This window comes from Terrapene carolina, unplaced genomic scaffold (assembly GCF_002925995.2).
Source record: "Terrapene carolina triunguis isolate 2854851 unplaced genomic scaffold, T_m_triunguis-2.0 Scaffold69, whole genome shotgun sequence".
In the NCBI taxonomy this organism is placed as follows: domain Eukaryota; kingdom Metazoa; phylum Chordata; order Testudines; family Emydidae; genus Terrapene; species Terrapene triunguis.
In genome coordinates this window covers 3,772,256-3,795,166 of record NW_020664420.1, presented here as the reverse complement: position 1 = coordinate 3,795,166, position 22,911 = coordinate 3,772,256, and the positions used below count along the sequence as shown (strand labels likewise).

Sequence of the window (22,911 nt, the reverse complement as noted above, 5' to 3'; positions counted from 1 at the left end):
TGGTAAATTAATAATAAAATTATTTTTGGTAACACCCAGTGCGTGCTAGGAATTTTCCAAATACAGAAGAGTCACAATTTTCGTCCCAAGAACAGACAAAGGGTAGGGGGAAGAGAACAAATAAACAGTTACGTTAACAAATACATATGATTATGACAAGAAAGCTATACTCCAGTTACCCTCAAGCATGGCAATGGAAGTATGTTTCTTAAAATCTTCATAAGCAACCTGACTGTGGGGAGGAGACAGGCCATGGGGATGAAGTAAGGAAGGCCCTTTTGTGAGCAAGGGATAGCATGGATGAAGGCATGGAGACAAACAGAAGTAGTTGCTCATTATTTAAATTCAACGCATGAAGGAAATGAATAGAGGGCAAAAAAAATCTCATATCTTTGTTTTGTTCATTGCAGGCCCACCTGAAATGTGAGCTCCGCTGGCTACCAAAGAAAGTACAAGGAACATTGCAATATAATCTTAAAGCCACTTTGCTATGTGATCTCAACAGATCTCAGACAAAACTGGGTTAGACTTGATCAGTAAATGGTTGGGAGACATCCAAGAAACAAAAATGCTACAGGAGATGGAATTGGAGATTTAGTAGGTGATACTCCCCTCAAAAGCTTCTCTGAGCCAGTGACCCAGCACAGGGCTAGGAAGCACTGCGATGCTGGACAAAGATTTGTTTTAACTGATATGCGCCAAAGCTCTTCGATAATCCATTACTGCTGCACCAAACAGGTTCCACAGCAACTGGAGAGACTGCGGATAGAGCGTCAAACAAAGCCTCTTTCTACTTTGTCCGACAGAGAAAGATTTCATACAATATTTGTTTTAACATGGCCTAAGCCACGCTTAGTTGGAAATTCTGGGTCAACTATAGAAATGATGTCTGAGTTATTGCTATTGGGAATATTTTACCTGTAGTTCAAAAGATTTGAATGTGGATGGAAGTAAACAGTGTCATATAAATAAATTTCAAGTGTGTTTTACAAAAGAAGTGAGAACACATTTCACACATCCTGCTGGTTCCATAGGCATGTAAGTTTATTTCTCAATTCATCATGCTTATACATACTAAGACATTAAAGTATTAGTTATTTTGCTAGGATTCCTTTTCCTTAGTAAGCTTAAGAAATATACAGTTAATTATCAGGGAAAATAATTTACACTATTGTTAAAGAAACAAGTCTTATCTATCACCAATTTGAGGGTCTACATTGCACTGTTTCTGGTTTGACTGGACTCCCTTTTAAGGCAGGCAGCACTGATCCTTAAACCAGTCAGAGAAGTTGCATATGAGCAACATATATCCCTCTGTTCCCCAAAGAGCTAACCATGTTGCCTCTGCAGCACTGCTATCCTGAGCTGAGATGTAGGCTAGACACGTAATTATTTTCTCCAAATTCATTAAAAAAAATCTCTGCGGCAGTATAGGACGGCTAGCCGTATATTAATAAACAATATAAAGGATTGACTGCACATAAATGTTCACCAAAAGCCTGAGATAAAAGATTGGCTTTGTAGCTTGCTCAGTAGCTTAACAAATCTGAGCTCTGGGGGACAAAGAAGGGAAAACTAGTTCCAAAGCCAAACAACCCTCATGTGGTGTGATCTGTTACCAGCTGCTTCTTGCAGGCATTAAATGTTCTCCAACTGAGAAACTGCCATTGATCTCATTTGGGGCAGCATCACGCAGGGAGAGAGGCACTTGCTCAGTGACAAGGTTCAAAACTGTTTAGGGCTTTGCAAGTTAAAGCCAACACCTTGAATGTCACATAAAAGTTCACGGAAAGCCAGAGCTAGTGCAGGAGCATCTGTGCAACATGCTCTCAATGTACTGAATTCCAGTTGAATGCGTGGTCGTGCAGATCAATACCACTAGGACAGAGGGCTACCTCAAGTGTGTGTGTCTGGAAATAGTGTTAAAATGTAACATTTTACTTTTACTTTTAAGAAAAAAAAAGTCTGAATACTGTCCCACAAGTACTGACCATGAAAGGTTTGCTACCTGGGACTCCTTTCTTCATGTTTGTGGAAAGTTAATTTGATGCAATCTAATACAAAATAGTTTAAATTTGTAATTTGTTTTGCTCTATTAGAAACAGGAACAATCTAGGGAATACAGAGAAAATAACAAATCCAATGCATAGTTCTTGCCCACTCCATCAAATTTTTGTGCAAGAATTGAATATTTCCCATTGCCACAGATTTGACTTCCAGTGCTGTGCCATAGCCACAAGATAATCCATTATTTGGGGAAGACAAGTTAATAGATTTTTACACCAGAAGGGACCACTAAATCATCTAATCTGAACTCTCATACATTACAGGCCACTACATTTCACCCAATTATCCCCACATTAAGCCTAATAACTTGTGTTTGACTAAAGCATACCTTTAGGAAAGAGATCCAGGTTGATCTCAAGATCTCAAAAGATGGAGAATCCGCCACTTGCCTTGGTAGTTTGTGCCAATGGTTAATCACACTCATTGTAAAAAAAAACTGTGCCTAAAGTGATTAGTAATCTGGGATGCGAGTTCAAGCCTAAAATTTTCAAGATATTTTGCAAAACTTGAGCTAGCTCTTTAGGGCAATATGTTATCAATATTTAATGCTTATCCAAAGCTGCTTGGATGCTCCACGTAGTTAAATGAGAAAAGACACCAGTGTTCACATTTTGACTGAATAGTACATATGACAACCTTTTTCCTTAAATTCTCTGATTGATATTTATTTCACAGACTAATTGTAAGGCAGTCACTGTGAAAGCTGGCTGCTACTTGTGCCTCCAGCAAGGTTAAGTAACACTGCAGGTGTTGACTACGATTAGCTACTTAATAATTTGATCATTGGAATACAGAATCACTCATTGCAAAGTCAGCTAGTGACACTCTTAAGACATCTGTGTGCCTAGAACTGAGTAACATCCTCTAGATCAGTAGTTTTCACCTTTTTTTTCATTTGCAGACCCCCTACAAAATTTCAAATGGAGGTGCAGACTCCTTTAGAAATATTCAAACAGTCTGCAGACCCCAATGGTCCATAGACCACAGGTTGAAACCCACTGATGTAGATGAAAAAGCAGTGTCTTTTGATTAAGCCGTATACTACACATGTACATACACACCAGGAACACAATTGCTAGGACGTAAAGAAAGGCATTTGATATCAAATTCTATACAGATACTAGAATGCTTTGTGCAGGGATTTTTACTGTTTTGCATCTAAAGTTGTTAATGACAGTCAGCATTCAGTGTTCAAGATGGAGAATCTAGTGTTAAGTTTCTGCCTTGACTCCTACCACACTTCATAGTTCCCTGAACATGGGCACTGTCTGGTTATCTCTGCTCTACAGTATTATGTCAAAATAGTTAATTCTTTCACCTGTTCAGACATTTCTTGCATTTACCTTGATAAATTTACCTAGGTGGTGTTCCAGAGAAGACCACAGCTTTTGTCTTTAGGCAAAAATCCTACCATATCGAATAGACTACACTTTCTATGAAAGCATCTACAATTTTCTGTAAGCTTTCCTCTACAGCTGCAGTTCTTACAGAGATGGATGGAAAAATGAAGTTACTTACCTATAACTGAAGGTTCTTCGAGATGTGTGGCCCATATCTGTATTTCACTGAGGGGTTATGCACATGGTGCCATGTGCCAGGAGGTGGAGCTTTTGAAAATAATACTGTGTAGCAGTCCTCGCATGTGCTCTGTGCCGCTTTGTGGTCTTGCCCAAGGCAATAAAGGGCACAGCGTGCTGCCGGCATCTCCTGTTCCTTCTCTACCACAGAGCTGTTGAATCTACAGCAGAGGGGAAGCAAGGTGGGTTTGGAATACAGATAGGGACCACACCTCTCGAAGAACCTTCAGTTACAGATAAGTAACCTTGTTTTCTTTTTCGAGTGATGGTCCCTATTGTACTCCACTGAGGGTGATTAACAAACAGTACCTATGTGGGAGGAGATCGTGGAATGCAGGACTGCTACTCCAAACGAAGCATCCATCATGGATTCATGGACTAGAGCATAGTGTGTGGAAGAGGTGTGCAACGAATTCCACGTGGCTGCCTTGCATACGTCTGTGAGGGGCACGTTGTGGAATGTGGCTGTAGCTGATGCTTGCACTCTTGTGGAATAGGCCCGAATCCCTTCAAGTGGGAATTGTCCCGATGACTGATAGCAAGATAGCAATGTGTAATGCACCCTGACACACACTTGGAGATTCTTTGGCTGGAAATGGCTTGCCTTATCATTCTCTCCGCTATGGCAACGGAAAGCTGAGGAGATTTCCGAAAGGGTTTTGTCCTCTCAAGATAAAAAGCCAATGCCCTTCAAACATCTAATGAGTGAAGCCTTCTTTCCTCATTCGAGGCATGAGGCTTGGGGAAGAAGATAGGTAAATGTATGTGTTGATTGAGGTGGAAATGGGAAACCACCTTGGGCAGGAACTTGGGGGGAAGTCAAAGAGACCTCGTCTTTATGGAAAGTGGTGAAAGGGGGGTTAGCAATCATGGTTCCCCGTTGACCAACCCTCCTAGCCAATTTAATGATGATGAGGAAAGAGACTTTAATGGAAAGGAGAGAGTGACCATGAGGTCATAGGTTCAAAGGGGCAGACGTCAACAAGCTGAGGACAAGGTTAATGTCCCGGGGTGGGGGGAGGAGGGGAAAGAGAGAGAAATAGGCTGAAGGGGAGGGTATTTTCATAGAAGGCCCTTCCAGAACAATGCAGTTAATGGATGGGTAAAGATTGAACGGCCGTCCACCGGCAGGTGAAAAGCGCTAATGGCAGCTGCATGCACCTTAATGGAACTCAGGGCCAGTCCCAAGTCCTTCAGATAAAGGAAATATTCCAAGAGTAGTGGGATGCCCACTGCTTCACGGACGAGGTTCTGCCAGGTAGCCCTGGTAGTCAAATGTGTCTACTAACATGTGCCTGACTAACCTAATTGCCTTCTATGATGAGATAACTGGCTCTGTGGATGAGGGGAAAGCAGTGGATGTGTTATTCCTTGACTTTAGCAAAGCTTTTGATACGGTCTCCCACAGTATTCTTGCCGCCAAGTTAAAGAAGTATGAGCTGGATGAATGGACTGTAAGGTGGATAGAAAGCTGGCTAGATCGTCGGGCTCAATGGGTAGTGATCAATGGCTCCATGTCTAGTTGGCAGCCGGTTTCAAGCGGAGTGCCCCAGGGTCGGTCCTGGGGCCGGTTTTGTTTAATATCTTTATTAATGATCTGGAGGATGGTGTGGACTGCACTCTCAGCAAGTTTGCAGATGACACTAAACTAGGAGGCGTGGTAGATACACTAGAGGGTAGGGATCGGATACAGAGGGACCTAGACAAATTAGAGGATTGGGCCAAAAAAAACCTGATGAGGTTCAACAAGGACAAGTGCAGAGTCCTGCACTTAGGACGGAAGAATCCCATGCACTGCTACAGACTAGGGACCGAATGGCTAGGTAGCAGTTCTGCAGAAAAGGACCTAGGGGTCACAGTGGACGAGAAGCTGGATATGAGTCAACAGTGTGCTCTTGTTGCCAAGAAGGCTAACGGCATTTTGGGCTGTATAAGTAGGGGCATTGGCAGCAGATCGAGGGACGTGATCATTCCCCTTTATTCGACATTGGTGAGGCCTCATCTGGAATACTGTGTCCAGTTTTGGTCCCCACACTGCAAGAAGGATGTGGAAAAATTGGAAAGAGTCCAGCGGAGGGCAACAAAAATGATCAGGGGGCTGGAGCACATGACTGATGAGGAGAGGCTGAGGGAACTGGGATTGTTTAGTCTGAAGAAGAGAAGAATGAGGGGGGATTTGATAGCAGCCTTCAACTACCTGAAGGGGGGTTCCAAAGAGGATGGAGCTCGGCTGTTCTCAGTGGTGGCAGATGACAGAACAAGGAGCAATGGTCTCAAGTTGCAGTGGGGGAGGTCCAGGTTGGATATTAGGAAACACTATTTCACTAGGAGGGTAGTGAAGCACTGGAATGCGTTACCTAGGGAGGTGGCGGAGTCTCCTTCCTTGGAGGTTTTTAAGGCCCGGCTTGACAAAGCCCTGGCTGGGATGATTTAGTTGGGAATTGGTCCTGCTTTGAGCAGGAGGTTGGACTAGATGACCTCTTGAGGTCCCTTCCAACCCTGATATTCTATGATTCTAGGTGAAGAGTGTACGAGTTGGGGTATCAGTCTGCTGTTGTTTGGGTCAGTAGCTCTGGGAACATCCGAAGCATGAGTGGCAGGTTCTTTGACATGCAGAGAAGTGGTAGCCAAATTTGGCAAGACCAGAAAGGGGCGATCAGGATGGTTGTTGCTTTCTCCCATCTGATCTTGTGGATTATTCGTAGTGAGGCGGGGGAGGGGGAAGGCATAATTTGTCCGGTCAGACCAATTGAGGACTAGGACGTCCCCCTGTGATTGAGTTCCAGTCCCTTCCCTTGAACAACACTGGGTGCATTTGGTATTGTTGTGAGATGTGAAAAGATCCCTCACATGGGTTTCCCCATCCGACAAAGGTGTCCGTGATTACAGAGTCATGCCACTCCCATTTGTGGTCGATGGCAAAGTTTCTGCTGAAAGCATCGGCTTTCATGTTCTGGAGAGGTAGGCTGTTGTCAAAAGAATATAATATGTGATACACCATTCTCAAAGGTATGTAGCGTTCTGACACATGGCTCAGGATCTTGTCCCCCCTTGCTTACATAGAAGACTGTGGTGGTGTTGTCTGACGTGACAAGAACGTGTTGGTCCTGGATGGTTGGTAGGAATGCCTGGCAAACTTTGCATGCTTACCGGCATTCGAATATGTTTATGTGCATCCTGGCCTCTCATGTTGTCCAGGTGCCTTGTGTCATGCAGTCTTATATCTGGGCACCCCAGCAAACACAAGAACAAACATTACTTCTAGATTACCGATTTCTACTACTGGATTGTTAATTAGTGGAGGTTAGTGAAGCATGGACAGCTTTAATGTAGTAATGTTCCCTACCAATCACAACAGGTCAGCCATCTCTTAGGCCATACTATAGCTGACTTGTGGCATGGTACTGACTTACTGGAACATCCCGAATGCAAATCAGATGCCTCACATCTGTTGCTTCATTGGTATGAAGCGCTGTCTAGTGGTTAGAGCAGAGAATCTCTGGAGCTTATCTATTTATCAAATGTGTATAACGCCTAATTGCCTCACAGATGTACTAAGAGAATTAGTTATTGATAAAGTACTTTATACTGCCTTTTACCAAGGATCTCAAAGTACAAGAGTGAAGGATTATTAATAAATTAGTTTTTCCTGAACCAAAGGACTCCCATTGACTTCAATGGGCACTAGATTAAGCTGCCAGTTGCAACTTCTGTAACCTAAAGCAAATCACTTCACCGACCTCCATTTTTCGGTCTGCAAAATGGGGGCACACTATGGATGCAGAAAATTTCAACCTGTGAAATGTCAATGAAAAAAACAAAGCCTCCCCCTTTCCCTGTTTTCTGACAAACTCTCCTACTCATCTCAAAGAAGTGCTGTGCGGATTAGTTAATATTTGCACAGGGATTTGAACATGCAAAGTGCTTTATAAGTGCCAAGCATTATTATATTCTCCAGCAAGAAAATTGCTCCACTTGAATCACCTGAATCTCACTGCCTTTCTGCACATACTTAACAACCCATACTGTAGTTAACAACTGCTTGCTGGGGCCAGAGGGACTTTTCTAACATATCCTGGCCTATAAATGAAACAATAGTGACATCTACTGTAATCAATGGACATTTGAAGCAGAGCTCAGTCAATTAGAGCACTGTATTCTTTAATGCTTGCTGAGTTCTTTGTGTGTCGATGAATCACTGGTCCCTGATGTTTTCTAATTTAAAGGTCATATTTGCTATGAAGGACATATACATGCCATCTGGCTGTTCTGTTGAAAATGGGAGGCTTTTTTAAAAATTGTTTTTCTAAGTGTGACAATGCGGCGCTCTCCTTCTTTCGGGAGAATGACGACCCCCCCCTTTTGAGAAACTGGCTTTGAATTTGGTTGCAGATTTCAATCATTATTAAAAAAATATAGAATTGCTTCATTTGAAAAAAACACCCCACAATTAGCAATTACTGTAGCAGCTGCATTTTACTGAAAGCAAGCTGTGTTGGCAGGAAAAAAAAAGGCATTTATATTATGATTACTAGTTATACAATGGCAGCGTAACATACATAGATTAAAAACAACAACAACGAGGAGTCTGGTGGCTCCTTAAAGACTAACAGATTTATTTGGGCATAAGCTTTCATGGGTAACAAATCCATTTCTTCAGATGCATGGAGTGAAAATCAGATGCAGGCATTATTATAATTTTAAGGCAGTCCATATTCTGGAAATCTTCAGATTTAGCAGAAACAGACCAAAAAACAAAAGATAAAGTGGAAGATTCAGAAAAAAGGGATTACCTTGCCGGGGGGGGGGGGGGAACGACGACTGGGGGCCCTTCTTTTACTTCTCATTCTTGTTTTAATTGTGTGACATTCTGTGGGCAAAGTGGGTCTTTAGAAAGCACTACAACTAGGGGTGGCACATTGCGAGCGAGTTCCATGTAGAGGGGTGGGGAAGCATGAAGCAGGTGCTAGTCCCTGTGACTGTTTCCTTTGTAAGTAGTGATGGGAGGAGAAGATGGGGAGACCAGAGGCGAGAAAGATTAAGGCTGCTAGTCTTCAACTATGGTCTTCAGAACCATTTGTCACATGCTGAAGCATCTGATATTATCAAATGCTGAGACCTCCTGCTAGTTGTAGTCAAGACTAGAAGTTTTAGGAGTGTTCCCAAGGCTGCATGCTTGTTTTTTTGCGGGGGGTGAGGTGGGGAGGGGCACTATTCCAGTCCACTGATTTACCTTTCCATTGGCTACGTGTTTCTATGCACTACATTTAGTTTTAGTCCTGTACAAATTTGAGGGGCAGCAAAAGAGCTTTTTTCCCTGAGTCTGAGGAGGGTCACAGCCTGGCATGTACTAATACATATATGGAAACAGAATATTTTTAAAGTTGGAAAATTGGGGAAATTTTGACTTGGAAAGAGCTCATTTAACTTTCTGAAGTGCTACCAACAAAATATGTAAAATTTAATGTTTGAATCTGATATTAAACATGAGGCTGTTCAATTATGTTAGCATCAATTTGTTTGCAGAGATTTGAACCTGAAAAAGACGGTTGTTATTGAAAATAAGTAAAAAAACAGGGCCTGATTTTCAGAAGTACTGTGCATTCACATCCCCAGCTGAAGTCACTGGAAGTTGTTGGTGCTTTAAAAATCAAGTCCATATAGTTCTGTATTTGCTGTCAGGGCCCCTAATGGCGTGGTGTGACCTAAAGGTCAGCCAAGGATGGACTCAAGGCCGCAGTCGGAAGACAAGCCAAAGGTCAGTGTCAGAGTCAGGAGCCACACCAAGGGTCAGCGCCAGGGTAGGAATCAAAGATTAAGACAGAATTGGAGTAAGAAGTCATGCCAAGGGTCAGGCTGCAGTCAGAAAGAGTGATAACAGGAGCGACAAGTGGGAACCAGGCAAAGAGGCAGAACATTGATCTCAGGGGTCTGGTCACCAGCAGACCTACCAACTAGCTGCTCAGATAAGGGGTGGGGCAGGAACAGGAAGCTTTATAGCCAGTGGTGTCCAATCAGGAGCCTGCTGCTAGTCACCTGACCCAGCTGAGTCACTGGGTATAGCCTCTGGTAGTGGGGTGTTAGCTACAGTCCCTTCATCTGACTTTGCAGTGCAGTGGTACAGAGGACAAGGCTCTCACTCAGCCAGGCCAGGGTTCAAGACCCATAGCACCTGATAATTCGTACAGTTTTCCTATCTTGGTAAACAGCAAAAGTCACAATTTGGCACTATATCTTCCTCTCTGAATAAAGAATGCAAAAGAATCTTCACAGATGAGGCAGGCAGGAAGCCGTGCTTCACTTGCTCCGTCCTGTGCCATAAACCATGTCAAACAGGTGTAATCTATACTTATTTTACAGAAAGCTGTACATGACACATGCTGCTATTTCCATTTTTTCTTCCCTATTCACATATTTCACAGCTATCAGACTCAAGTGATATCTGAGCAATTTGCTTTCAGTTAGATTTGAAGGTTGATTATAAAATTACATTCTGCCAGCTAGTTCCTTGAGATATAACACATGCTACAGGAAAGAAGATGATTCTTTGGAGAAAGCAGCCTCAATTTATAAAGAGCTTGCCTTGCTGTCCAAATCTCAGCTTGCTGATATTTTCCTCTTAATTCTTTAGGCTTTTGCCAGTGAGAAGGAAAATACCATGTATACGGTGCTAACTATGGTTTAGAGGGTCATTTTTTGAACCTCTGGTTTCTCAATTAAAGGGCATCTCTAGTGACAATCAACTGTTAATCTCAAAATAAGTATTTTCTGAAAAGTCTACTTAAATTAACTCCCCCCCCCCCCAATATTGTATCATTTCACTATTACCATAGTAAAATCAAAGACTGATTTCATTCCATGGAATCTGCTTTCATGCAGCTCCTTGTCAACCGACTGTGTCACATCCTGATTTGCACGAACAAGAAAAAAAGGGACACTGTGCCCACAATTCATCTGCATACACCTACAGGGAATACAGCAAATACACCTTCTTAGTACGTGCTTTGTTTATTCATGGAAAGGTGGTGGTGGCGGCGAAGAACAAGAATGAAAGGAAACTCAATGTGTAAAAAATGGCAGCCTCAGAGTTTATTTGTATTGCGTTTTCCTTTGATTTTTATATTGTGCCATAATGATGAGCATAACATCAGGGCTGAAGGAAGCAAGTTTTATATTGAGAGGTGTTTTAAAAGATCTACTAATTCAGGTGATTTTTTGTTTTTGTTTTAAATAGAGTATTCTGAAGCTTTTTTAGGGGAAAATAACCTAAAGAAGGATTTTTGGTGAAGTCCTCACCCACAAACCAGTAATAAATAAGAGATATGAGATCGCTGATACCTTATACACTTACACTGAATACCAAATGGGTTACTGTGGTCATGTACACGATCCCACCTCCTCCCACATAGTCTGAGAATGTATTCTTTGTCAGCTCAATATGCAAAGTTTGCAGGTTAGACTTGAATCTATAGCCATTTGGCAGCATGGTGTGTTAACTTGGTGTCAGACATCTCTCTGGTAACAAACACGCTTGTATAACAAAATCTTTCCTTCCATCAGTGAGCTTCATAGTCCCTGCACCCTCAACGTGTATTGTTCACTGGAAACCAAGAGCTATAATATAGTCATAGATTCACCTCCACTAGCTTTAGCTAAAAGTAGAGTAATTTCAGATGTCTAAAGATAAACATGTTCCTTTGTCTTCTAGTCCCCGCCATCTCTAGCTATATAAACATAGTATCGTTAGAGCAATCTACACCCATTGATATTAACAGTATTATGGTTGTGTCTACTAAAATACTTCAGTGTGCTGGATCACTATAGCAACTGAATTCTTCATTACAATAATTAAAGCATATAACCCTCTTCAGTAAGCCTTTCTTGCTTCATGATTATGAGCATCAGCTTTTAAAAAAAAATATTGCATTCTACTTCCCTTAACCCCCACACATTTCATTATACTTTAATCACCAAAATAATTTTAAAAATATTCTTTTTCCTCTTCAAGTTTAAAAGAGGGTTAACCTAAACATTATTTCCTTGCTGAGTTTACTTCATTACTTCAGCCAACCCAGCAGATAATCATGTTTTTCCTGTCTGAATGCAGCCCTGCTGGATCACTAGCCCATCATTAAAAGTATAGCCATTGTAAAACTGAGAACAGCAGAATCTGAGTACTTACTTCAGTACTAAATGAGAAAATGCTGGCTGTGAACTTCCGTCTGCATTAAGAGGCAGAGGGGATTTGTTAGATAAACAAAATGTTTTTAAATCTTCACCTCAATCTTCCATGAAAGTGAAATTATGGCTGAAATGGCTATTGACTTTACTCAGACACCAAAGGTAATTTAATTTTACAGGTCAGTCCAAAACGGATCTTTAGCTAATCTGAGTTTCTTGAAATATATACGGATTTTTTGTTTAAAGCTTTAAAAAAAAAATCAACTGAAAACCTGAAAACATCTATTTAATTCTTTACAACGAGGTACAGTATTATCTTGTTAAATTACTTTGAACAAGCTTGTCACTCAACATAAGAAAGGTAAAACAGCTAGTTCCTTTGTTATCAGTATTAAAAAGCTCCCATAACTGATGTCAGACCGGCCATTGCATGTTTAGTAATTGAAATACAGGTATTTCCACAACAACCATCTTGTCTTAAATCTAGCAGTGATTTATCCATGTTCTACAGGGTACCACGATAATGTTTCTGATGGTGCCTAATTATTTTTTCCTTAAAGTAAAAATGAAGTCAACAAACCAAGAGTATAGAATCTCTCTAAAAATCAATGTCACTGTAGCTTTGGATAGAACTATAGATTTTTTGTAGGTCATAAAGCCAATTTCTGCCTTGAAGAGAGGACGTAGGTTCAAATTTTCCTTAAAGATGATGGGATCCTTCTATAAAATGGAATTCTCGCACAAAATCTAGTAGTGAATTCAAAGTGTAATTTTTAAACTATAATCATTAAAATCCATGAGAAGGAATGGTTCTCTTGGCTTCTAAGCAGTAGAGTGTTTTGAAGCTATAGAAATCTGTTTGAAAATCTGAATGCTGACATACAAGGACAAAAAAAACCCAACAACAACAACAACAAAAACCCAAATAACCATGTAAGAAAAATGTGATTAATAAAGAAGTAGCAACAAAATTGAACAAATAAATTCAATCTAATAAAGGGACATTAGTTATTCTTTTGAGAATATCAAGAGTGAATCCAGACCATCTTACAGAACTGGTGAATATCTTGCTGTGCTTAGAAAACAAGACGACTTTAATATGCCCTGCTACCGTAGGTTTTTTTTGCTTAACTGATAGTTGTAAGCACTGTATTTCCCTTCCCAACAAAGCAGCATTTCAAATGATGGAACTGATGTGCTTTTCTTTTAAAGTATTAATTAAATAGGTTGTGGGTACTGTTTCAGTTCTAGTATTTTACTGCAAGAGGCAGGTAGGAGGGAGAAACCCCAGGACAGTGCATCTTATGAAAGATGTAGATGCCAAGGTATTAATAAGGAGCAAGAATGCTGTATCTTAATTGGCAACGAACACTGTAAGAGTGAGTTTGATAAAAGCAATGTCAGGAAGCTCACAAGAGAATGTCCAAGGAGAGAATGAATACTATTAAGTCAAGCAACAGTGAACTCCTGACAGAGATGAATGAGATTAAAGTAAGTGGTATGTCAGAACCTGAAGACTTCAGATGAGAAAAGGACCAAGACTTTTGAAATTTGGTACGACTGCCAATTATATTTCTTGATGACTGTTTCTGTCAATGACAACCTCCCCCCCCCCCCCCCCCCCCCAAAAAAAAACCTTGTACCAGAAATCCATAGGTTCTTGAAACCAGAAGCTGACTTTATATAGCCCAGTCAGAGGAAATTCACTTGTGATGTTGGAGACCTAAATTCAAGTCCCTGCTCTGCCCAATTCAGACCATTTGGCTACCAGCTATTCTGTGGTAAATGTCTTGTTTTTTTCAGCATAATATTTCAAAAGGTCTTTTTCTTGCTGATATGGAAGAACAACAAGTTCTGAAACCTTGATTTTTTGTGTGAAATAGAACTGTGCTTTTTCGGCCAGCCCTACTGAAAAGACATTGAGCTAATTCTCTGATGTTACAGAAGAAGCCTGTGGCAGAAGTGGAATTAGAACACAATCCTCTTGGATCCCCCAAGTCCAGTGACTTCATTAAAAAAAAACAAAAAAAAAAAACTTTCCCCTTAATGATGCAGTGAACTTTATTCTACTTAAAACAATTATTTGGATAACATTGGTTATATTAAAACATGAAAAAGTGTCCATTAAAAATAAAATTCGGACTCTCTCTGCATTATGGAGAACTCTCAACAGCCTACTACGCGGATAGAAAACTGCTGTTGAGGACAACAAATATGGAATATACATTTCTTTTAACATTCTTTTTATTGAAATCTTGCATAGAACTAAGACAACAGATATCTTGATTTACAGTGGAGGTTATCAAAAAAACAACATTTACCTACACTACCAATGTAACGTAATTAGGGCCCTACCAAATTCACAATCCATTTTAGTCAATTTCACAGTCATAGGATTTTAAAAATTGTAAATTTCGTGATTTCAGCTATTTAAAATCGTAAATTTCATGGTGTTGTAATTGGAGGGATCCTGACCCAAAAGGAATTGTCTGAAGGGGTTGCAAGGGTATTGTAGGGGGAGTTGCAGTACTGCTACCATTACTTCTTTGCTGCTGTTGGTGGTGGAGCTGCCTTCGGAGCTGGGCAGCTGGAGAGTGGCAGCTGCTGGCCGAGAGCCCAGCTCTGAAGGCAGAGCCTCTGCCAGCAGCAGCACAGAAGTAAGGATGGCCTGGTATAGTATTAGCACCCTTACTTTGTGCTGCTGCCTGCAAAGCTGGGCCCTCAGTCAGCAGCCACCCTTTCTGGCCGCCCAGCTTTGAAGGCAGCAGCGCAGAAGTAAGGGTGGCATGATACGGTATTGCCACACTTACTTCTGCACTGCTGCTGGTGGGGCGCTGCCCTCAGAGCAGGGCGCCCGGCCAACTGCCGCCACTCTCTGGCCTCCCGATTCTGAAGGCAGCACAGAAGTAAGGTGACCCCCTAAAATAACGTTGTGGGCTCCCCACCCCAGACTAACATTTATATGAATAAGAATACTCCAAGGTAGAACAGTTAATGTAACTTAAAAAAACAAAACAAAACAAAAACCAACAACAACAACTCATGCTTCAGAGATTAAATCAATTTAACTAGTGGGGTGTTGACCTCTGACTGTTTCTTATGCTTCCTAACTAACCTTAAGTTTGCCAGATGCAGGATGACACTATAGTGCAGGGATCGGCAACTTTTGGCACGCGGCCCACCAGGGTAAGCACCGTGGCCGGCTGGGCCGGTTTGTTTACCTGCCATGTCCGCAGGTTCGGCCGATCGCGGCTCCCACTGGCCGCAGTTCGCCACTCTAGGCCAATGGGGGCTTCGTGAAGCGGCGCGAGCCGAGGAATGTGCTGGCCACCACTTCCCGCCGCCCCCATTGGCCTGCAGCGGCGAACCGCGGCCAGTGGGAGCCGTGATCGGCCGAACCTGCGGACGCGGCTGGTAAACAAACCGGCCGGGCCCGCCAGGGTGCTTACCCTGGCGGGCCGCGTGCCAAAGGTTGCTGATCCTTGCTATAGCGGTATAATATTGACCAGTGTGTATTGCTTATTAGTTTGAAACTTATGTGTAGCCTACCTTGGGAAAGAACCTGTGATAATCAATGGACATTACAGGAGTGGAAAATATCTAGTATTATTTAACATGGCTACTGGGGATTAAGAAGAGACCTTCACAGGGCGGTAGTTTCTCTCACATTTACCAAGAGGTTTCCTGCACTTTTCTCAGAAACATCTGGCATTTGTCACTGTCACACTGGATACTAGACTAGATGGACCACAGTTCTTATCCAGCATGGCAATTTCTACATTCTTATGAACGTAACAGATTGTGTGCACGATGTGTTGAAGCTCCATCTATTTATACATATTAGTTAAACTATGATAGTCCCTCTAAATGGTAAAACCCCATTATTTGGGACACTGGACTGGATTATGGACTAATACGTGTACAATAGCGAATATTCTTGTGCTTGCAGGTGAATGCACTAGATGACTCAATAGGTATTTTCCATCTCTAACTTCAGTGATTCTATGAATTGCTCGAGCTCCATCATTTTGGGACTGAGTAGTCCAGAGGTCATAATTACATGTAGATTGCCCTATCTGAACTATTTAAGAACATTATGAAGTACACAATCTGTTTACGCTATCTAATAAATAAAGTTTTGCGGTTACCTTTTTCACAGTTTTGTCGGGTTCAAGAGCAATATCTGGAATGTTTGCATCCACCATGAGGGAGAACAAGTTCAAGATCAAGTTGGAATACCTAACGAGAAGAGCAGAATAAGTAAGAAGCATTTTGTGGACAATAGTCTCTTGTATTCGTCTTTTCCCTTATTTAAATAGTTTCTCACACACCACCTCCGCCTTGGGCAATGTGAGTTGGTAATGCTCAAAAGAGATGATTTGTACATAACACATTAGTTGGGTATGTATTCTTGTTATGAATGCAATGGCCCTGCAGTTTGTTTTGCACTGAAAACTTTAACCTTTGTATCTCAAAAGCTGGAGCACAGATATGCTCCAATTTTTTTTTCTTTTAAACATCTAAAAACATTGAGGAATATATAGCTGGAGATCTATGTAATACAGCAAATATTTCTGGAGTCAAGAACATTAATCTCTTTTGTACCTTTCTATTCCACCTGAATACAGAAGTACACTAGATTAAAGGAACCCCAAAGTGTATTCTTTTAAAAAGGGACATTCCATGCAATAGCTATACAACACTGATATCTACTTAAATTAACATTCTTAAAATTATTGAAGTCTTTACAAATAAAAAAAAGAGTTTTTAAGATGTTGTATGGGAAGTTGTCTAAATAGGATGAATATGTCCCTTAACCATCTGGTTTAACCAGAGTTAAGACTGCAGCTGCTCAGTAGATCTGTAATAACTTGGGTAAGTATGCTGCACATCTGAAACACAAAAGGTCATTTATCACCATTAAAAAGAAGAAGCACTGCAGCTGTCAGAGTTCCAATTTAACATGCCGTGGTTGGAAGTACTCATGAATTTTTTTTAAAGACCACCATTTTGCCATTGCAGGAAATTAACTGCAAGTCATTATTTTAGAGGATAATTTCCGAGCTGTTCAACAAACTGGAACCTTCCTTACTCTAGCCACAGAACTAGTTTCCCCCCCTTTTGGGGAAAAATGTGAACCTACTCAATTTGGAAGATGCCTTTTATAAAAGCATTTTAGGAGCTTAGAAGGTGATGGAAAGGGAATTCAAAAGAGCGAAATAATTTTAGTATAGCTTCTGAATACAAACAAGACAATGATCATATGCATCAATGTGTAAATTGTCTGATCATTTTAGTATCATACAAAAGAAGAAAGGACAGGACTGATCTCCAAAGAAAACAATCAGATCATAAAACCGTATTTATTTTTATGAACTAACAGTACCCTCTTATGTATCAAAATGTTTACGTTTCCATTGTGTGCAAACCTAAGAAATTTGATTATATGCAGAGATGATAATCACTGCCTACAGTTAAGTTTACCTGACATTTTCCATTATGAGACCTATTTTATAAATGACTCAACTTTGCAAAGTTTAACCATTCAGGCTGAAGTTTTCAATGCTCAGTGTCTGCCTCAAGCTGATTTTCTGTTGTTGTTGTTGCAGGGGGCAAAAGGGGTAGCGGGATTTCTTGGAAACCGTTGAAACAACATTAGGGAAAGATAAGTTTTGGACATCTTAAAAAAAAAAAAAATCTAACAACCATTATGCTGAGAAGCTCTATTGCTCGATTCCCTCTTTTAAGCAGAGCCATGATATTCAGCAGAGCAGTTGCCTGGGTGTTAGGGATGTGTCTTTTGCAATCCTCATAAAAATGCGCCCACATTTGCCCAAGTTGTAAGCCTTTGAATCATCTCAGTTCCCACATGCTCAGCAGACACACGTTAGAGTTCGGCAGCTAAATTCTCTGCAGGTTCTGTACTGAGCATACTCCAGCTAAGCATTGCAATGCCAAAGTTCCCTTTTGTGAATCTAGCCTTTAAACCAAAATATTCAGCCATTACATTTCAAGACTCTTTTCTATACACTGCTGTTATTTTTGCCAGTTCTCAGGAATCCAACCAATCATGGAATGCCATAGAAATAAAATATGATATTTTTAGTATATTCATGTACTTTTAAAATTTGTGAAATATATATTATATGGCTTGGACAATCTACCTCATTAATGTCCAAAGTTTTAGAGAGCTGCATGAGCCCCAAGACCATTGTTATCTGCATACTGACACCTGAAGAGTATTCTACAAAGTCTCACTCCTCTTTTATAGGCAGAAGCAAGATTCTTTAACAAATCTCACAGTCATATTTGAAGTTGTTTGTACAGGGAAAAAAATGGTCTTGTCTTCTTTCTACCATAAATATTTAAATAACCCTTCTGAATTAGTTGAACTGCAATCTAAAATTTGACACTTTTTTGTTTCTTCAACTATCCTTAACATGTTTTATTTTTCCTAACCAGATTGTTTATATTTTAAAAGCAATAAGCTTTCTGCTCATTATTCATGCTGCTCTGTGCCCTTGCTCAGCCAAACTAGACTTTTTGCCCTTCTGTCTATTTGGATTTTACTGGCATGCATTTCAATTGCAGCCCTTCCAACTGTTTCTATATTTCCCACTTCTATGCACTTGATTTCAAATACATCATAAAAACACTATAAAAACTCCTTAGATGATTTCAGATTCCTTCAGTGTCAGCTTTCCTAAAGACAAAGGCTTGTTACACTTCTGCTGTGCTCTTATAAGTATCTCAGATCAAATCAAATTGTTAACATTACATCCTAAATGCACCTCAATTTTAATCTTATTACAGGCTTCTTTCCCGACTGGGGTCCTAAAGCAGTTGAGCCTTTAGGCTCTTCAATAAACCATGCAAGAATGCAGTACTCCATTAGCTAACTTCAAGTCATATGTTCCTAACAATATGGGGATAGGGCTGAAAGAAGTGAGAATCCCTATAATCATGCATTTAAAGCCTTGATTTTCTTGGCCTTCAACTCCTACAAACCAAGGATGAGTTCACAGAGGGATTACATTGGCCTTAGGTCTGATTTCTCTGAAACCAAAAAAGAATCAGTAACAATTTTAAAAGTCCAATATCTTAAAAACCACCAGCGACCTTTACAACTTTTGAACTACGTACACTATTTGTTTCCACGCCTAGCAAGCTAAGTCATTAAGTGGACCTTAATCACCGCATCATTCCAATTACCATCTTTTATTTTTTTCTCCATCCTTCTGCCTCACTTGCAATGATTAGCATCCAGCAATGCTAGCACTCCAAACAAAAACTTAGAAACTGTTTCCAAGCTTTCAATCTATGAAGCACAAATCATTGACTCTAGATATAAGAGATAATTTGGCTTCTAAAAAGAAACCAAAAAAACACCACCACACGCATCACCGTTGAGTTAGAAGGAAATTATAAATTCCATCTAGGCTGACTCAATTTTAAGTTTGGATTTCTCACAATTTATCAGGCCTAATCACACTTATGTGGATCAATAAAAACACGTTCAGGACCAGTACAAGCACTTTACAAGCACTGGTCCTGAATTCATGTTCGGGGGGTGGTGGTGGTGGTGGTGTCTGAATTTATGTCAGGCTGTTTACTCAGAAAGCTCCAATCAATTAAAACAAAAAACATAAACAAAGCAAAACACATTTTCATGAAGGACATTCAGGTTTTCTCAAACTCTCATATTGCAGGTCAGTAGATATGTAACCTGGGAATCTCTATGAAGTTTCTCTAAACTGTTCTCTTCATCACTGCCAACAAATGCTAACTAGACTTTTTTTTCTATATGAGCAGCAAAACTGCTCTCTCTTACATTACTCCTTGCTTCATGTGACTGAGTCATGGAGTTTCTATGCTTCGCCAGTAAGGCCCTGATTCAGCAGGTATTTAAGTATGTACTTAAGTACCTTGTTGAGTCATGGCCTATATATCCCTCGCTCTGATGAGTCCCTCGTTTACCATTTCCCATCTACTTTAGAATAATAAACTTATGAAAGGGTGAATACAAATCTAATTGCCCCAGGAATAATCTAAAACAAAATAAAACACAAATATTACAAACAAGACAAGACAAAACATCTCAAAGGCACTTCTCAGCAAGGCCAACAAAATTAAACTGGACATCATAAGCCAAGCCACTTTGGAGATAAGCCACAGAAATATTAGGAAATTTTGCAAAAAGTAATGGACAAGAACATTTTTTATTAATATCACAGCACTACATCTGTTTTTTATACCAGCATGTGACGTTTCAGGGACTTTGTTTTTCTTTTGGTGAAGTCTGGGGTGAATGGGAATGAAAATTAGACTTGCAATACAAAATTTGCTTCAATCTTAATTGGCTAAAAAGCAAAAAAATAGGTTAAATAACCTGATTAATTTATACAACTGTCAGTGTATCAAACACATTTTTATGCCAGCCTGCACAATGAGAACAGCCTAGTCCTCTATTCTCTAATCCATTAGCCTTCTCTGTAAGTACACATTCCTGCTAACGGTTATTTTGAGTCACAGATGCTAAGAATGTGCTATTAAGATCCATATAGTATAGTCCTTATGCCTTTCACATCAAGAGCCTAAGAACTTCTATGAGCATGACAGATCTATCTAGAACAGCAAGTTAATATTTTTTATTTGTATAATAAAAATACTTTCACATTAAACTACATATATTGAAGAAATAAATTATCTTCAAATACAACTACAATCCTAGGGATTTCAACCAATATTTTAAAATGCTAATTTTGTATAAAAATTACTGCATCAGTGCACACCATGCTACTAAGTATGTCCTCTGTTGCCAATCATTGTGTTAACTAGTTAATTCAATGGATAATCTTGCAGAAATTTAAAAGCTTTTTCCATTGAAATAGCGAACATCAACTTACATCTCTTTAAAGAATCTACGGAAACATAGGAAATGAGTAATTTTGTATAACAACTTCAGTTCTCAAACAATTTTGACGTAGACTTTGCATGCGGAGTACAGGGATTAATCCCTTCATGATTATTCTCCGGAGTGATGGGAGTTATTGTGGCTGCTGATTAATAACTTGTCTTTGTTTTCTCATTGTGCTGAATTGCTGCTAATCCATTATCGATGACAGTTTATAAAGGTTGTTACTTTTTTACTCCTTTCAATAAGACAGAATACGTTTTACATTTCTTCAGCAATTATTTCACATTATCTTGTCTGCCTCCTTTCTAAGATCATCATTGATCAATACACTTTTTTCTAGGCTTTGGCTTATTTTATACTAGACAATCCAGATATTGAAGTGGAATTTGTATATCTCCATGGAAGACTTCCTGAATCACTTGGCAAATAGAGAAACTGTTCACCTGCTCACTGTTGTAACAGGACTGGAGGGCAAAGCTGAGCCATTCTGCCACCCAAAGGACAAACAAGACAACATATTTTAAATGAATTTTGTAGGGCATGGTAAAAGGTGCTTAGCAATGGAAAGCAAAAGTCTTATTTGTCCACAAGACAGACAATGGCAATGCAAGCTTCTCCTATCCTGTGCCTGAACTCTGAAAGAGGACATTCTAGTGGCAAGGAGGTAGTGTGGTAGTTTAGTCTCTATGCCTGTTCAAATCTTTTTGAAGATTCTACTATTGCCAACATTTGATAGTGGATTCTGAGAAGTGAATACTTATTCTGCAGGAACAGGACTAAGATTACCAAGTCAACTCACGTAGGCCACTGACCAGCCAACAGAGGATACATGTGTTTGGCTGTTACTAATCTGAATTTGGGAGCAGTAGTCAAGAATTGAAAGGCTCTGTATTTCATCAATGATAACCCGAGACACCAATTTGCCTAACCAGAAAACATTCCAAGATTTGCTAAGCAACAGAACACGTCTCCTGAATACATTATCAATCATTTACCACCTTGCAGGAGTGTTGCAAAGCTAAATTAATGTTTGTAAAGAAATTTGAGATCTTTGGACAGAAGATACTTTATAATGACAAATGCTATAGAAGGGTAGTTTAGAGCGTGATTAGAACTCAAGAATTCCCATCTCTTAGTCTCTCTTCTTTATAGCATCATGGACACCAATAGGAGTATATATAAGTTTTCATGTTTTGGAGGGGGGAAAGGCACCCCCCCACCGTTGATCAAGCAATTGTTAACACAGAAATAGTGTTGCTACCTGCGGAGATGTAGAAAAGCTGTATAACACTGTTTACGGAACTCCTGGTACTGCTCACTCTGAGTGCCTCCCATACCTTCCACCATTTCCTTATTCAGCTTCATTGGGGGAGGTAGAGGCTTAGGATCACGACCCAGAATGTAACCAAAATCGATGTGAAACAGTTTACCTGTATTAGGCGAAAAATGCAAATGTGTAATTTTATTTTGTATCCACTTGTTAGAACAAAACAAAGGAAGATGTCACACATGGCACATGTTCCATTAATTACATTTACACTAAGTTTACCTGTGATTGCTGTCTCTATATTTAATTAACCCTGGAACAATGTGTGTTAGCGTTTAGTTGTGAATTAATTTGTCTAAAGTTGCTCAGCAAGGAGGAACACTGACTTCAAAGCGTAGGGCGTTGCGTGCTCAACAAAGTGAAATCTACCGACACACGCTATGCTAAAAATAGATGGCAGGCTGTTTTCAACTATAAATACTGGACTTTGGGAATGATCTTGACATCTCAATCTTTTAGGATGTTGTCAGGGAGCTTTCCAGATACAAGACACTTTCCCATATACACTTTGGGAAAACCCTGAGACAATTTATGAAAAGACTATGAGACTGGCAGATTGCTACATCACTGCTTTTATTTTGAACCTACAAACCCTAATTCACCTGTAATGTATTTTATCCGCTTTAACCTTGCTATAACTCATTTTCCTAATTAATACATCTTTAATTTTAGTTTACTGAAGGACTGTCTTTGGTGAGATCTTGAGCACATTTTGGGTAAGTGACTGGCCCTTTGGGGCTGGAAGTAATCTAGAGAGGTGAATTTTGGTTTTAATAACCTTTCATATTAAGTCCAGTCTGTCTGGGTGGTAAAGTAGGCTCCAGAGAGCCTAAAGGGGACTG

General features: G+C 40.1%; 1 protein-coding gene across 2 annotated transcripts in view; it reads right to left on the bottom strand.

Annotated features, from left to right (window-relative positions):
- PIK3C3 (phosphatidylinositol 3-kinase catalytic subunit type 3) overlaps nucleotides 1-22,911 on the bottom strand; it is a 147,294-nt gene that overhangs the window by 20,556 nt on the left and 103,827 nt on the right. For both annotated transcript variants that reach the window (XM_026649295.2, XM_026649296.2), the window contains 2 exons: nucleotides 22,004-22,172; nucleotides 15,974-16,064 (listed from right to left, as the gene is read on the bottom strand). In XM_026649295.2, coding sequence (XP_026505080.1) covers nucleotides 15,974-16,064; nucleotides 22,004-22,172 — 260 coding nt within the window. The remainder of the gene's footprint in view (nucleotides 1-15,973; nucleotides 16,065-22,003; nucleotides 22,173-22,911) is intronic.